The 15,474-nt window shown below is 47.0% G+C and overlaps 1 protein-coding gene across 1 annotated transcript in view; it reads right to left on the bottom strand.

The window, feature by feature from the left end:
- Positions 1-5,401: 5,401 nt before the first annotated feature.
- LOC306827173 (xenotropic and polytropic retrovirus receptor 1 homolog) overlaps positions 5,402-15,474 on the bottom strand; it is a gene marked incomplete at its 5' end in the record, with an annotated part of 16,549 nt that continues 6,476 nt past the window's right edge. The window contains 12 exons of the mRNA XM_079348842.1: positions 5,402-7,612; positions 7,821-8,042; positions 9,670-9,809; positions 9,933-10,099; positions 11,499-11,693; positions 11,786-11,951; positions 12,156-12,335; positions 12,679-12,776; positions 13,035-13,124; positions 14,122-14,203; positions 14,667-14,750; positions 15,224-15,373. Coding sequence (XP_079204968.1) covers positions 7,558-7,612; positions 7,821-8,042; positions 9,670-9,809; positions 9,933-10,099; positions 11,499-11,693; positions 11,786-11,951; positions 12,156-12,335; positions 12,679-12,776; positions 13,035-13,124; positions 14,122-14,203; positions 14,667-14,750; positions 15,224-15,373 — 1,629 coding nt within the window. The 3' untranslated portion in view covers positions 5,402-7,557. The remainder of the gene's footprint in view (positions 7,613-7,820; positions 8,043-9,669; positions 9,810-9,932; positions 10,100-11,498; positions 11,694-11,785; positions 11,952-12,155; positions 12,336-12,678; positions 12,777-13,034; positions 13,125-14,121; positions 14,204-14,666; positions 14,751-15,223; positions 15,374-15,474) is intronic.

The raw sequence follows: 15,474 nt of genomic DNA, 5'->3' as shown, positions 1-15,474 counted from the left end.
TATTAAAAAGCTCAGATAACAAGCTCTCAGATAACAAGCTCAGTAGAAGTCATAAAACACTTGCAGACATGCAGACAAACAAAGACAATCAGTCTGTCTCCAATATCAGCGCTCACGACAGAGATAAACGAGTTCACTGGAGGATCCACTCGAAGTCTCTGTGGAGGATTGTAGAGAGACCTCCAGGCTGGCCCTGACCCTCCTAGGCCAGGGTGACTCCTCCATGGGGATGGGATCTGGCAGCATGATCAGCTGAGCCAGGTGAGGTCTCACCTCCTGAGCCGGCTGCGGGTCCCTCAGGGTCACGTGTCCTCAGCTGCTGCAGCCTCTCCCCCTGCATGACGGGCCATGTCATACTGTGATATTTAATCTGATCATGTTTGAGAGTGTTTAAAGAGAAGACAAATGTCCGATGTTGACATTTAAAATGGTAACTAAAAGAAATGCGTCACATTGAAATATAAAGCGTGTTGGATGTTTGGATCATAAATATACAACAAAATAAATATATAACGTAGTTTAGACTCTGCAGCTGCACCTCTGTTTGAGAAGCAACAATATGACTCTTCTGTGATGTTTAAAATACACGTGACTGTCCTTCCTACCTGTGTCACTACCCTCTCTTAAATATAAATCAACTGTTTCTGTTGAGGCGGATCAAAGGCAAACCTCCCACTCTTACCATGTGGTACACAGACATGTGCAGAGCTGGATTTGATGGACTCTGGCAGGTTAATAAAACCTTGAGGTGAGCAAGACGAGGAAATGGGCAGTTTATTTTATACTTTATTTGTCTTTTCTGGTTTTCGTTTTGTTGTCTGTTTTGTGGTTGATTTTAGTCCTTTTATTTGTGTCTTTGTTTATTTCTAACTATTGTATTCTTTGAACATTTATATAAAATTATTATTGGAAAAAAAAAACGTTTGAAATAAGAGTCTGAGTCAGAAACACCTTTTAGTTGTTTTTACTAAAAAGCCCTAAAGTGTAACAGGGAGTGAAGCATCCTGCTGAGGTGTACACACACACACACACACACACACACACACACACACACACACACACACACACACACACACACACACAGTCTCTGAACACACACTCCTTCTGATCAACACATAGAAGAAGAACAAGCTCTGGATCCACTCGCTCTGTACAAGTTCTGCTTCATGGAGACTGATCAAGATGAACAACTCACATGTCCAAACATCCTCCAGCATCTGAGCTGACTGTACAAGACATGGCTTCATTCAAAGCAACATGTTTGTGATAATAAAAATGCATGTTATTTATAATTATGAAATGTCCCGTTACTCTTGTCCACGTGCTGGATCACTGCACTGAGCCAAACGTGTAATTCATAACCTTTGTTCAGCCTTTTCAGATGCAACAACAGCAGATGTGCAGCTTCCTGGACCTTCCTGGTGTCGTGGTGTCTACAGAAGTGAGTCTCGTCCAGCAGAGGATAATCGGCCTCAGTCACTCACAGAGACATGTGACACCATCTTCTATAATCAGTGAGTGTGTCGGGAGAGTCAGATGAACGCTATATGGAGACTAACATATAAGAGGGTATATATTCTATATATTGGACTAAACACTCATCAGTGATGGTTCAAATCTGAGGACAGACAAAATCTAAGTTGCCACTTTTGCTATTTCCTCTGCAGGATGCCACTTTTGTTATGTGTACAAATATTTGGCATCTTACTTCTGATCAGCATCTTTAGAAAGTTCACTGCAACACTACTCGTCTTGGAGAGCAGCTGCAAAGATAAGTGGCATCACGCAGGAGCCACTCGTATGAACTCGTGTTTGTGAAGTGGACTCAAAGAGAACCTTAGAGATCTTTTCAAATCCACATCGTTCCTCCTACTTTGAATCGTCTCTGAGGAATAAACAGGGGGGCCGAAGTTTGTGTGAAAGAAGAGCTGCATTTACTGACCCCTTCTATGTGCACTTATCACGTCCACCTTTAAGTAACACAGGATGATGATATAGTTTGGATGTTTCCTGACTGTTCAGCACCGTCCTCTGTTTGACTCTTAGATCATCCACCCCGGACTCGTCTGCTGTGTCCTGACCCTCCAGTCTCCTTATCCACCTCTCACAAGTCTTGTATACCCATGCTTCAGAAATATGTTTTAACCTCAGATCACTTATTCTTCACCTTCTTGGACGTCGAAGGACTTTCTGACCTCCGACAGCAGAGCAGTTCATGAATATTAGTTCAGCTCATGATTGAGGATGTGTTTTATGAGTTACGCTTCCTCTGAAATCCTCAATAAATGTCTTAAAGGCAGGGTTGGTAGTTTTAAAAAAAACTAGCATGATTTCGAAAGTAGCATTCCCTCAGTGCTCCATCTTCACCCCCTCCCCTCTGTGCTCCCTCTAAAGCCCCGCCCCCTCACTGACATACACGACGAGCTCATCTCTTATATTGTGTAGAAACTACCTCGTCTCAAAACGGCCAACGACAAACTCACAGTATTAACTTTGAGTGTGAGAGAGAGCACGCAAGAGGTGGAGAACGAGCAGGGGACAGGGAGGCCTGTGATTGGTTCATCAGAGAGCAGGGGACAGGGAGGCCTGTGATTGGTTCATCAGAGAGCAGGGGACAGGGAGGGCTGTGATTGGTTCATCAGAGAGCAGGGGACAGGGAGGCCTGTGGTTGGTTCATCAGAGAGCAGGGGACAGGGAGGCCTGTGATTGGTTCATCAGAGAGCAGGGGACAGGGAGGCCTGTAGTTGGTTCATCAGAGAGCAGGGGACAGGGAGGCCTGTAGTTGGTTCATCAGAGAGCAGGGGACAGGGAGGCCTGTGGTTGGTTCATCAGAGAGCAGGGGACAGGGAGGCCTGTGGTTGGTTCATCAGAGAGCAGGGAACAGGGAGGCCTGTGATTGGTCAGATTAGTACCTCGTGGCAGACACTGGTCAAAGTTTTTACAGATTTTCAAACTGATACCGATGGCAGATTTTCTTTGTTTGTTTTTCAGAGAACATGAGTTATTAATCTCTGTCAGGACCTAAAGACGATTTTAGCATCTTAAAAAAGTGGATGTGGAGAAAATGACCAACCCTGCCTTTAACATAGAGAATATAAACTGTGCAGTGCAACTTGTTCAAGGCCTTTAGTGCGACTCTGTACTAAGAGAATGATTTCATCTGAGATATTTGTCTTGATTTCTTTTCTTAAAATAAAATTAATAAAATTACAGTTTTCATTACTGTTATAATGTGGGAGAATTATTTAGTATATGAAAAGCTATTATCCATTTGACACTGTGTCACCCTGTGGCTGCTCATAGAGACACAAAAGTAGAATCTGCTAAGTGTCTGTATCTCTCTTTGAAACAAGTGTTAGCTTTAAGAAACCGTTAGCATTGTTTAGCTTCCTGCTAACGCGTGTGGCTGGGTTGATGGATACATTTAGACATTTAAAAGGACGTCAGTAGCGTAAAAAACAGAATAGTGTTGGTAACAATAAATACACAAGTTTCACTTTTTATTTAGAGCAGGACTTTAACTTTGGTCCAATGTGTGAAATTCTTGTTGACTTTGACACAAGCACCCAAATCTTCCACCCAGCAGACTAAACTGTATGAAGCACTTTGTCCTCTCAGAGCAGAAGGTCTAAGAAGCTGCAGACGGGTTCACATCAGAATCAGCTGAAAGCATGATGCAGCTCATGCAGACATTAAAGGGGTCTTTGTGCATCTAAGAGGGGAACCACTTATTACTGTATGACACGTTGGGAACAGGAATGACCATGTAAAATGCAGGAGGTTTCAAAGATTGGATTATGAATGAAGACTTCATTTCCATCAGTGTCGAAGAAATCTCAGATCTGCTCAACTTTGGTCAAAATCTGGATAAAAACACAAGAACACAAATCTGACTCACACGTCTACTCGATACTAACTTGTGATTTTGTCATTGTTGTAAAAAGTTACATTGACAATGATACAAAAGGAGCCGCAGCCTCTACAGACACAGTTCATCAGTGGAGTTTGGATAAGACGGGTTCACCTGTCTGTCACAGTCCAAACAGACAACCACATAGAACAACAAAAAAAGAGTGTGTGCCATGAGAAGATTCAGACGGTGGCCATGTTCCTCTGACATCACACTCAGGGTAGGAACCTTAACGTTAGGTAGCGTGCTCACTCAGTCCTGCTGAGGCCTCGGCTCTCTCTCTCTCAGGACGCAGGAACATCTGAACGCCTTGAACCACCGCTCCAATGAAGGCTGAATGAGCTGCCGTGTGCTCAGCATCAGGTCACCAGCTGACACAGGCTTCACTCCTCCTTCAGAGGAGGTACACCTCCACCTCTCAAATACTGTTCTTTAAAGAGGAGTGACTTCAAAGACTCATCCAGAATTATCTTCACTAGAGTTTTTTCAACATATTTTACTGGACTATTTTCATGTACTAAGTGACGTCGTGTGTACGCCTCACAGAAACACAAAGCTCGGCTGAGTGGAGTCAGAGACCAGTCCTCCTTCCTGCACAGCTCAGAGTCAGACGTCTGTTTGACACTTTAGCATCAGCCTGCTCTTTATTTGGTCTCAACATGAAGCTGAACAGTCAAATGTAACCTCAGCAGTTCCTCCATGAGCTGATCTTTGTTCACTCCAATCTCAAACACTGCTGATGAATAATATTCCCTTCTCTTGGTCAGCGGAGAATCTTTATGGATGAGGGATCACTACAGGTGGGTTGGACATGGATTTGAAGATTTGAATCGATCAACTCAAACGTTGATGACTGTTGGTACAGACACGTGGAGCTTTAAATGCTGCCGTGAGCAGCTCTAACAGGGTTTTCTTTAAGTCACCCATTTGCTTCGACAACATCCATGTCCAACATCTGTCTGGCACCTGGAGCCTGCTGCTCAGAACAAGGGATAAGGAATGGAAGAGCAGGTTATCAGCAGCTGCTAAATGTTACAGCGAGCAGTGAAAGCACTGAGCAGAGGATCTGCAGCCAGCACAGATCACATGCTGTCAGGATCTTCAAACATGGCTTCTGTTGAAGAGTTTGTTCTGATGAGGACTGTGACTACAGTCAGACCCAGTTTAAGGTCCAGTCCGTCCCAGCAGCCAGGTGGAGCTGCACATTTGGATCAATCAAGGCAGCGAGAGGCTGAAATCATTAAGAGTCAAAAAAACAAAGGTGTGTGTGTGTGTGTGTCCGCAGAAGGTGAGCGCTGCCTCCGTCTCCTGCACGATGATCAGGGTGAACATTAAAGAAATGTAAACCTCAGTGAGCGACAGGACGGACAGGAAGCCGCCTTTAGAAATGGAAACTAATTTATTTAAAAAAAAAAAGTTTTTCCATCTCTCTCACGATGAATTCTTTTGTCTCCGTCATGTTTGACCGCCATTACAAAAAACAAACCAAACAACTCTCGAATTATTTATTCAGTTATTTGTTACGCTGTCTTTATTTCTAACAGATGAAAACAGGAAGCTGAAAGGAATAAAGTTCAGTAACAGATCACAGCTGCCGTACTGGAATAAGGCTGATGACATGACACTGAACACTGGAGACAAAGGGAGACACGGCGTCCAATCAGAGCACAGCGCTGCCTGAAGCCGCTGAGCCTCCATCCAAACTCCGTCTGAACAAACTGATGGAGGTTACAGATGAGACAACCCGGCTCACAGCGGGGGGGTCAAGCCCGTCTGTGCAGCACGGTTGTCATGGTGATGGTTCTGAGTGGTGGTGTAACAGAGGAGGCGCTCCCTCCTGGGAGGAGGCTGCAGACTCTATCTCACTTGATCGTTAAGCTTGGTCATATTTTACAGAAGTGAACAGCCGTTAAGTCTTTATGGGGAGCGCTGACCACGAGAGGCAGCGCTGCGTCCAACAACGCACTGATTGGTCACATGACATGAAACGTCATTTCTAAAACACTAGTTCAGTCAGTTTGTACGTTACGCTCTTGGAATTGAGACGACCCTGAACATGTCGGGGTTACACTTCACTCCTGCTGTCTTCAAACAAACATCTGATGAATAAAACTAATAATCCCCCTGATTAAATATATTCTAATCATTGTTCCCACTAAATAAAAAAGGTTGAGACTAAAGTTGGACCTGGTGACAGGCAGGCGACCCCCGTCCTTCTCAAAGACTCACTCGTTCATCAAACACAATTGTTTTTTTCAATCACTCAGGGGACAAACATAAAATGTCCTGGGGACACGTTAACCTGTTAAAGTTACCAAACTGTGATCCTGTTCCACGGGTCGAAAGGTGCTCGTTTCATACACACATAAATAAACTGGCATACATTCAGCATCTTCTGTTTGACCACGTGGACTGATGGGGTGTCGATGATCTTCATCCGTGTTTTTGTCCTTCTCAGCTCGGCGGCTGAACAGTCATTCCAGCTGCTGTTCACTCTCCACTCGTCTTTAGTGAGTACTTCATACTTTAAGGAACATTTTCTCTCCACTTTGGTCCGTCTCATATTTACATCCGCTGTAACAAAGAATGGCTCGCATACCGACGCCTTCCTTCCAGAGTCTGGAAAAGTGGACGCTCACATCCAGAAGACTGTGTGCAGCCGGACACACGCGAGGCGTTTCCCTCCCACTGAATCAGACGACAAAGTGCGTGTTTCTGCTCGTGTGTGTGTGTGTGTGTGTGTGTGTGTGTGTCTAAAGCGTGTGAGGTGCAGGTAGGCAGCTTTGTGATGATTCGAGGGGGAGAGCTTAAGAGCAAGGGAGTCAGGCCAGCGACTGATTGGTGCTACCGTGTGTTCGCAGCGTGTCGTCTGTCAGCCAGTAGAGGGCGCCAGAGGTCACGAGGCATGAGGATGACACTCTACACACTTTTATTTTTCTAAGTGGAAAAGAGGGGACTGTCGGTTCTGAGGTGAGCAGAGTCAGCTATACACAAGGAATACAAGTTTTGGTCCTCAGTGTCAGTAGTTTCCACTTGTTGGTCACTTCCTGTGCGTGAGACGTGGGGGGGCACAGAGAGGGCGCAGCTTCCTGTCACACTGAGCTGCATGCGTTCCATTGGAGCAGGAAATTTCATGCTAGCAGAGGCTAAGAGGAGAGCCGTGAACACGTCCGGGGAGGGGGCGGGGCCAGAGTGTGACGTAGAGTTCAAGTGATGAACAGAACTGAAGGGAGGAGGAGGAGGAGGAGCAGGAGGAAGAGGAGGAGAAGGAGGAGGAGGAAGAAGAAGAAGAGGAGAAGGAGGAGGAGCCGGAGGAAGTGCAGCAGGAGGAGGAGCAGCAGCAGGTGGAAGAAGAGTAGGGGGAGTAGGGGGAGTAGGGGGAACAGGAGGAGGAGGACGAGGAGGAGGAGTTTGGTGGCTGAATGTTGCTGAGTCATGTGTTCAGATGATCAGCGCTCTTACTTTGAAAGAGTTCTGAACCCAGAGAGGTTCAAGCATCAGAGGAGTGATCACATGAGGCATGAGAGTTCAAAACTCGTCTTTCATTTCAAGTCCAACGCCCAACTCGCAGGGTCATGTCTCAGTTAGGAGGTCGAGTTTCCTCCTTTGAACAAATTCTGGACCCAGGCGAGGGGCGTGGCCTGATGTCAGGAGTCATCGTCAGTGTCCTCTATCAGCACCTTGGTGTCACGGGTCTTGGACCTGAGGGGAGAAAAACAGAGAGTGTTAGTTCCTTGTGAGACCACATGCTGCTGCGGTCCTGGGTTCCTCCTAATGCAGGACAATGCTGGACCTCATGTGGCTGGAGCGTGTCAGCAGTCCATGTGAAGAACAAAGTATTTAATAAGAATACTTCAGTGGTTCAGATGTAGGATGTGTTGTTTTAGTTTCAGTTGGTGTGAACACTCACTGTGAGGCCAGTCTGGGCCTGCGGAGGCTCATGCTGTAGCTCCTCTTCCAGCTCTTCTTGCCCTGGCGGTTCCGGACTCCGTCCTCCTGGTCCATCATCTGCTCCAGCAGCGTCTGGTCATCAGCGTTGAGCGGAGCCACGCTGATATCTCGGACCGCCCTGAACTCACCACAGTTGTTCAAGTGTTCGTTCTCCAAGCGGAAGAAGTTCCACACAAAGCGTCTGCGGAGGGAAACACATCCTTTGAGCCGTGGTCACAGAGCATGACTCCATGTTCACATCCTTTTCTAATGTTTCCTGTCTGCTGAGGGTCGAGGCGTCTCGCACACTGACCATCTCTACTGAGAGTTAAAACATAATGTAGCATCATCGCAGCGGCCAAGGCAGTGTGTCTAAAACGTTTAAAGTAGGGGTGGGACTTTAACGCCTTAATTACGATTAATTAATTACAAGAAAATGAGGCGTATTCTTTTTTTACTGCATTTAATCACAGTTTGCCTCATAAACAGCGCAGTTTGTCATCGCTACGCGCTAGCTTATTGCTAGCTTTGTGCTAGCTTATCGCTAGCTTCGCGCTAGTACAAACAAGAAGCGTTTGCAGCCTAAACTCCAAATGACTGACTTCAGGACCAACATTAGTAAGTCAACATCTGATAAACTTACAAGTTCACTCACTAAATTGATCGCTCTGGACTGTAGATCACTATCAGTGGTAGAAGATAAGGGCTAACAAAATGTGCTACAGGTAGCAACGTGTGATCCAACTTTCCAGCTGCTGTGCAGAAAAACTATTTTAAACAAGATCCAACAGATTTATGAAACTGAGAAGCAAATAACACTGGATCCATTGTTTTCATCCATCCACTGAAATCCATTTAGATGGAGAAGTGTTGCTGTTTAGGGCAAATATTGTGATGCACTTAAAATGTGATTAATTTCGATTCATTAATTAGAAAGCCCTGAGTTCATTAGTTAACAGACAGACAGACAGACAGACAGACAGATAGATAGATAGATAGTTTATTGATCCCGAGGGAAATTGTTTTAATGAAGTCCCAGCCCTCGTTTAAAGTCAGGGAGACTTTGTTATGTTTGTATTTTGATGATGTATTTCATATTTAGAAACATAAAAAACAACATTGAGCTGCCCTGAAATCTTTTCAGGAAACCTCTGATCATGGTCAATGTTTGGTCCTGATCGTACAGCGAGAGACTGTTCAGTGTGAGTGCATCATCCACAGTCCGCCCAGCCTCAGAGCTTCTTCTCTGATCTTAATCACATTGTTGGGTCAGACAGTCACAGGTTAGCCATCAGCTTGTTGAAGACAGGACAGCTCAGCTCTCCACAAAGGTCTGAGTGTGTCTCATATTCAACATGTCACACCGACGTAAAGCAGAGCTCCAGCCTCTCCTCTAAAGACACGTCTGAGTCCTGACTGTCAACGAGTGAGACACCCGAGTCCCACTCTGCATTACGTCAACACAGAGGTTGGCTCCTCCCCCTTGTGTTTAAACACTGTTTCACTGAGGGACGAGAGAAGTGTTTTTAGATCACGCTCATTCTGTGTTAATGTACGTGCAGTGTAACTATCCTGCTTTGCTGCTGTAACGTTGGACATTTCTTCGTCTGTGAGATGAATAAACAAATGATCTGATCTTAAGCTACGAGCTAACTACAGGGCGCTACCATTAGCATGCTAACATAACAAAGGCAGCTTGAGTTGTTTTGGTTTCATGCTGGTGCTCAAGGGCGACATCTACTGGATCAAAGAGTCGCACATTCTTCCTTTAGGACGAATGGAAGGAAGTAGGAAGTAAGGGAAGAGGAGAGGAAACATGAAGCGTTTACCGAAACACCTCCATCGGGGCCAGCACCGTCGCCAGGATGTCAGAGACGCCGTGCAAACCGGAGACAGTGCTGAGAGAGACGGTCAGAGTCCACGAGAAACGTAAAAGCACGTCCTCTACGATGGCACTGTAGTAGTAGGCCTGCAGGGAGACAAGAACACATGAGGCCGTTACACACACACACGTGCACACGTGCACACGTGCACACACACACACACACACACACACACACACACACACACACACACACACACACACACACACCTTGTGTGGGTACACGATCTCCTCTCTTAAGAAGGTGTTCTCTCCTGCGTTGCGGTCAAACAGACCCCAGTCCATCTTTAAATCCCAGACCAGAGTGTAACATGAGCTGACCAACAAACAGCTGATGTACAGGTACAAGAAGATCTCTGTGTCGGCGTGATTTTCAGCTGAGGGAGAGAGAGAGCAAAGTGTGAAATCAGAGATCAGCTGAATCTGTCAACCAGCTTCACCACAGTGTTTGAATCCTCAGTGTGTCATCAGAGGATCTGGACCTTTTCATGACTGAAGACAGCAGCAGCTGACCACCCTGGGTGCTTCGGGAGTCTTTCCCGGGACAATTGTTAGCACTGGTGAACCCACTGATTTGACTTTATCACAATTGCTGTGAAATGTAAGTTTTTAAGGGAGAGTGGACACTGAAGGACGAAGGTGATTTGGCCCTCGGTCTTTGACCTAAAGCCCTGTTTCCACCCAGGGGGGTCGTCTCGGTACGGCACTCGTTTTGTGGTGTTTTCATAGACTAAAGGCGGGAAAGATCCCCAAGTTACCGAGCCGTACCGTCCTACTTTTTGGGACCCTTCTGTTGGGGTGCCATGAACATCGATCTGACCCTGAAAGGAGGAGCTTAACACAGCAGTCCTCTGATTGGTCCTGTAAGACCGCTGCATTAAAACAAACAGTCGATTGTTTATTGGTCTGCATTTGTCCTCACAGCACACACACTTCTCTGAAACAAAGCGGCGGTCATATTTCAGGAGGCGTGCAGCGTAGCAGCTAAATGCATAAAGGGGAAACGCTGCAGTGACAAAGTGAATGAATTTCTGGATGTTGGTTTTTGTTTCCTGCGTCTCATTTTTCTTTGTTTACTTTATCAGCGGTGTACACTGTGTCATGTCACGCTATGATGTAGCTGACGCTGCTTTCAGCATCCGGCTTACACACCGCCTAGCAAACCGTACCAAACTGTACGATCCATACCGGACGGCCTCGGTGGAAACGGGGCGTTACTTTCTTTGACCTCATATTTCTGGATGGTTTTACGTTTAAGTATGTTGATCATGTTTTTACTATAGTGCTGTGTTGTTTGTATCTACCTGTCCGCTCCAAATAAAAACACAATGAAAAAGAAAAAGATATTTCATGTGTGAGATATGTGCAGCAGCAGACAGTCAGCACACTGCTCACTCTCTCCTGTCTGTTCGGTGATTTCATGGTTATTTACGATTTGTATAAAGGTCCGAGAGGCGGCCGTGAGTAAACCTGAGTGCCCTGCCCAGGAGTCGTCTGAAGAAGGTCACACAGCAGGGATAATCAGATTTCCTGACTGCTCTGAAGAAGGTCAGCTGAACACATAACGGACGTTTCATACTTTAATCATCTCCTTCAAACGAGCGGTAAAGACACTCGGGATGACCTGCAGCTGACCCGGAGCGTGGATCGAACCCCGCCTGCTGAGGAAGCTTCCTTCAGTGGTTTGAACATTGAACGTGTAGTTTGTCCTCGCTGCTTCTTTGTACAATCATGCTGCTAAATAAAACACTGAGCAGACACTCGGCTCCACTCTACCTTTGTGTGTGCTGTACAGGGCGGCGAAGGTGACCACGAAGAAGGACGTGGAGTATTTGCCGGCGTTAACCAGGTGAGGAAAGGCCCGTTTGGTGTCACGGTAACGCCGCAGACACTGGACGAATCGGAACCAGGCAGGAAGACACTGGATCACCGCACGAACGCCGTAGGAGTAGGAGTTACACACATCTTTACCTGCTGAGAAGGACACAGAGACGGCGTGCTCTTGGTAAGGCGTCGGACTGACCCGACACAAACCCCCCCTCAGACTGTTCCCTCTGAGTCACCTGCACTGTTGATGAGCCCGTCGTGTTTCTTCCAGTCCATTTCAAAACTGTAGAAACAGATCATGTACTCCAGATCCATCAGAACCACCACCAGAGAGTTCAGCTGGTCAGCGAGCCAGAAGTCTGCGAAGCCGACCCGGTGAAACGGAGCCGTCACCACTCGGAACTACGAGAGCAAGACACAGAGGAGGGTTAGCACGCTCGCTCAGTGAGGAGTCCAGAGCGAGCTCTTAACAGGACAGAACCTCCGTCTGGACTCCACACAGCAACACTCAGTCAGGGCTGCACACGCCCAGATAAACGCTCGCCGTGTCCTCGCCTCACCGCCTGCTCACAACAAAAACAGTGAAAAAAAAGTTTGTGACGGTACCAGGAGTTTGAGCAGCCAGAAGCGCGACTTGTAGTAGCAGGTCTTGAAGGGGTTGATGAAGAAGAGGAAGAAGAGGCCGTAGAGAGCCAGCGGGTTGGCCTGCATCGGTACCAGGATGTTATGGCTGAAGAGACACGACAGCAGGCTGACGCACCAGAGCACTCCCAACAGACCTGCAATCTGCACACACACACACACACACACAGACACACACACACACACACAGACACACACAGACACACACACACACACACAGACACACACAGACAGACAGACAGACAGACAGACACACACACACACACACACACACACACACACACACACACACACACACACACACACACACACACACACACACACACACACACACACACACACACACACACACACACACACACACACACACACACACACACACACACACACACACACACACACACACACACACACACACACACACGTTAACGTTCGTGGTTCTGTCCACGTCGGGTGATGGGCGGCGTGTTTGCTGGTGGGCACTAACCTCAAACAGATGCTGGTGGGACAGGTTGTTCCTCGGGTTGAGCTCGAATATGAGGACGTGGTTAACTCCGGCCTGTCTCCAGCCGTACGTGTTGATGCCTGAGCGTTAAAAATCACAACACTGTGAGTCCTCATAAGTATGCATAAACATTTAGCAAAGATGTGTTACAGGCAAACCCAGAAGTATCTTCTCCACGTGTTAGAGAATTCTCTTATGGGATTATTTCATTGGATTTTGGATGACTGCAGAAAATAATCTGATGTGTAGCCGTTTAGTTCAGCTGGATAATCTTTACAGATGAACATCATTTATATGAAGTTTGAAGTGTGTGTGTGTGTGTGTGTGTGTGTGTGTACCTAAAAGGAAGAGAAACTCTATTAAAAGGAAGCCTCCTCTGTAGATCCTGACCATAGGCCACACGTCATCCTGCTTGATTACCACGGCTCCTGAAGACACAAGAGAACATGGAGGGAGAGTTTGATGAACAACGGACAACAGCAGACCACTCTATGTATATATATCTATATAATAGATGTATACTTGACAAGGCAGCCACTGTAGGTTTGTCTCTGCTGTTATCAGAGGACACGTCCTGTGTTAGACCCTTTTCAGGTGGCACATGTTTCCATTGTTTTGATAAGTGTGTCATTGTGCTATGGAGCACTTACGATAGAATGAGGCTACATTTATACTTTACACAGTCAATCATTTTATAAACTTTGAGAAGATGAAGGTGTTTTTTCCTTTGTGACTATAAAGTGAACATGTCAAGATCATATAAGAGTTTTTATCTATTGGCACAAGACTAAAGTGGGCGGGACTAAAGCTGATGTTATTGGTTAATGTAGATGTGCTTTTCCAGAGCGCACAGAAGTCTGACGATCTCCTCAGACGAGTGATCACTTCAGACGTCTCTGTCAGGAGGAGCAATGCTGCCACCTGCTGGAGGTTTAAAATATGGTGAAGTGAAGGGATGCAGCTCCGAGTGCCGCTCATGATGTTTACCGTCCTCCTCCTGAAGATGTTTGACTTTTACTGTGTCAGACATCTTTGTTGGAAGGAGCATATGTGGAAAGAGTAGCAGGAGGAGCGTGAGGACATCGTCGGTGGATTGGACGCAGTGGATGACCGCTGTGTTCCTCACAGGATGCAGTCATGCAGGACTCGGGTTTGGACTGGAATACTGAACATTTTAAGCGGCTGCTCTTCTAACCGACTTGGTGTCGATAGTTTCTTTTTGTTTTGGAGTCCTGCATGTTGCTGCTCGGCTGTGACTGATGCTGCTCAGAACATCATGTGAGTGTTTTCAGCCTGGAAAGATTTGTTTTATTCCAGGAAGTGAAAACAGAGTCACGAGATGATTCACAGTGTCAGACGTCTTTATGTTACCATCGTTTGTCGTGTGTGTGTGTGTGTGTGTGTGTGTGTGTGTGTGTGTGTTACCTGTAATAACCACAGTGACTAATAGGACCAGAAACACTCCACAGTAAAGGCCGACTCTAAAGGTGGTCCAGGCAGGCGCAGGCTGAGGGGACACAAGTCAACAAGTCTGATTCAGTGAACACATTTCAAACATCACCATCATCATCCGACCGGTCCGCACAGCGCCACCATGACGCTCGGTCACCTCTTCCTTTGTTTACACTGGATCCTCGACGAGCTTCTCCAGGCGGCGTCTAGTGACGGTACACGGCAGGACGCCATTAAGGAAGCACGAGAAGAACGAAGTGTAAACAGTGTGAGTGTGTTACACACACTAAGATATGCACAATCACAGCGTCACAGAGGCATGACTCTCGTTACAGAGAGAGACGTGATTGGCCGAGCCCTCGGGGGAGAACAGTTCTGTGTGTGTGCTCGTCTGAGTGTTCGTGAAGCTCCCACGATACAGTGACGCCATGTGTAATCAAACGACAGAGGAGCTTCATCATGGCGCGCAGCGCACGTGCGTGCGTGCGTGTGTGTATGTGTGTGTGAGAGAGTCTGACCTGTGCAGCTCCCAGTGGAGGCACCCTCAGCCTCTTCATGGCTCTCTGTCGGTCTCCACCTTCCAACTCTGTTGTGACCAGCGCCTACGAGAGAGAGAGAGAGAGGGCAAGAGAGAGAGAGAGAGAGAGAGAGAGAGAGAGAGAGAGAGAATCAGCAGGAAGTCCTGCACGGGTCTAAAGCCCTGTTTCTATACAGTACGGATCAGTACAGTCTGGTTCGGTTTGTGTTTCCACAGCCACCTGTGCCATGGTTGGTGGGCGGCGTCTAAGCTGGATGCTGATAGCAGCGTGTTTAGCTCCACCTTTCAGGGTGGAATCGATGTACTTGGCACCCCAACAGAAGGGTCTCAAAAAGTAGGACGGTACGGCTCGGTTATTTGGGGATCTTTCCCGCCTTTAGTGGAAACACAAACTCTTTGACCTTTGATTGGGTATAATCATCCAGAAAGTTACACAGCCAGGTAAATGTGGGGATTAGGCCTTTAACTAGAAGAAAGCTCCCAAGCTGTGCTGAAATGAACCAAAGCTTTCATGAACTGATCTAAGCGAGTGTGCACCTCCGTCTCCGAGATGAGCTGTGTGATTTTCTTGCACGTGTAAAAGGGGGCGACTTCCACATGAGCGACCCTCCAGTCAGCGCCCCGCGACGTCTCCAAAATCTTATCATGCTTCTTTAAGATCTTCCTGAAGCCTGTGAAGTTCAGATTCTGCAGACACACAGAGAGAGAGAGAGAGAGAGAGAGAGAGAGAGAGAGAGAGAGAGAGAGAGAGAGAGAGGGGGGGGGGGGGGGGGGAGAGAGGGGGGGAG

Source organism: Symphodus melops (genome assembly GCF_947650265.1).
Source record: "Symphodus melops genome assembly, chromosome: 7".
NCBI classification, from domain to species: domain Eukaryota; kingdom Metazoa; phylum Chordata; class Actinopteri; order Labriformes; family Labridae; genus Symphodus; species Symphodus melops.
The sequence above is the reverse complement of the archived record's forward strand: the minus strand, read 5'-3'. Positions and strand labels throughout refer to the sequence as shown.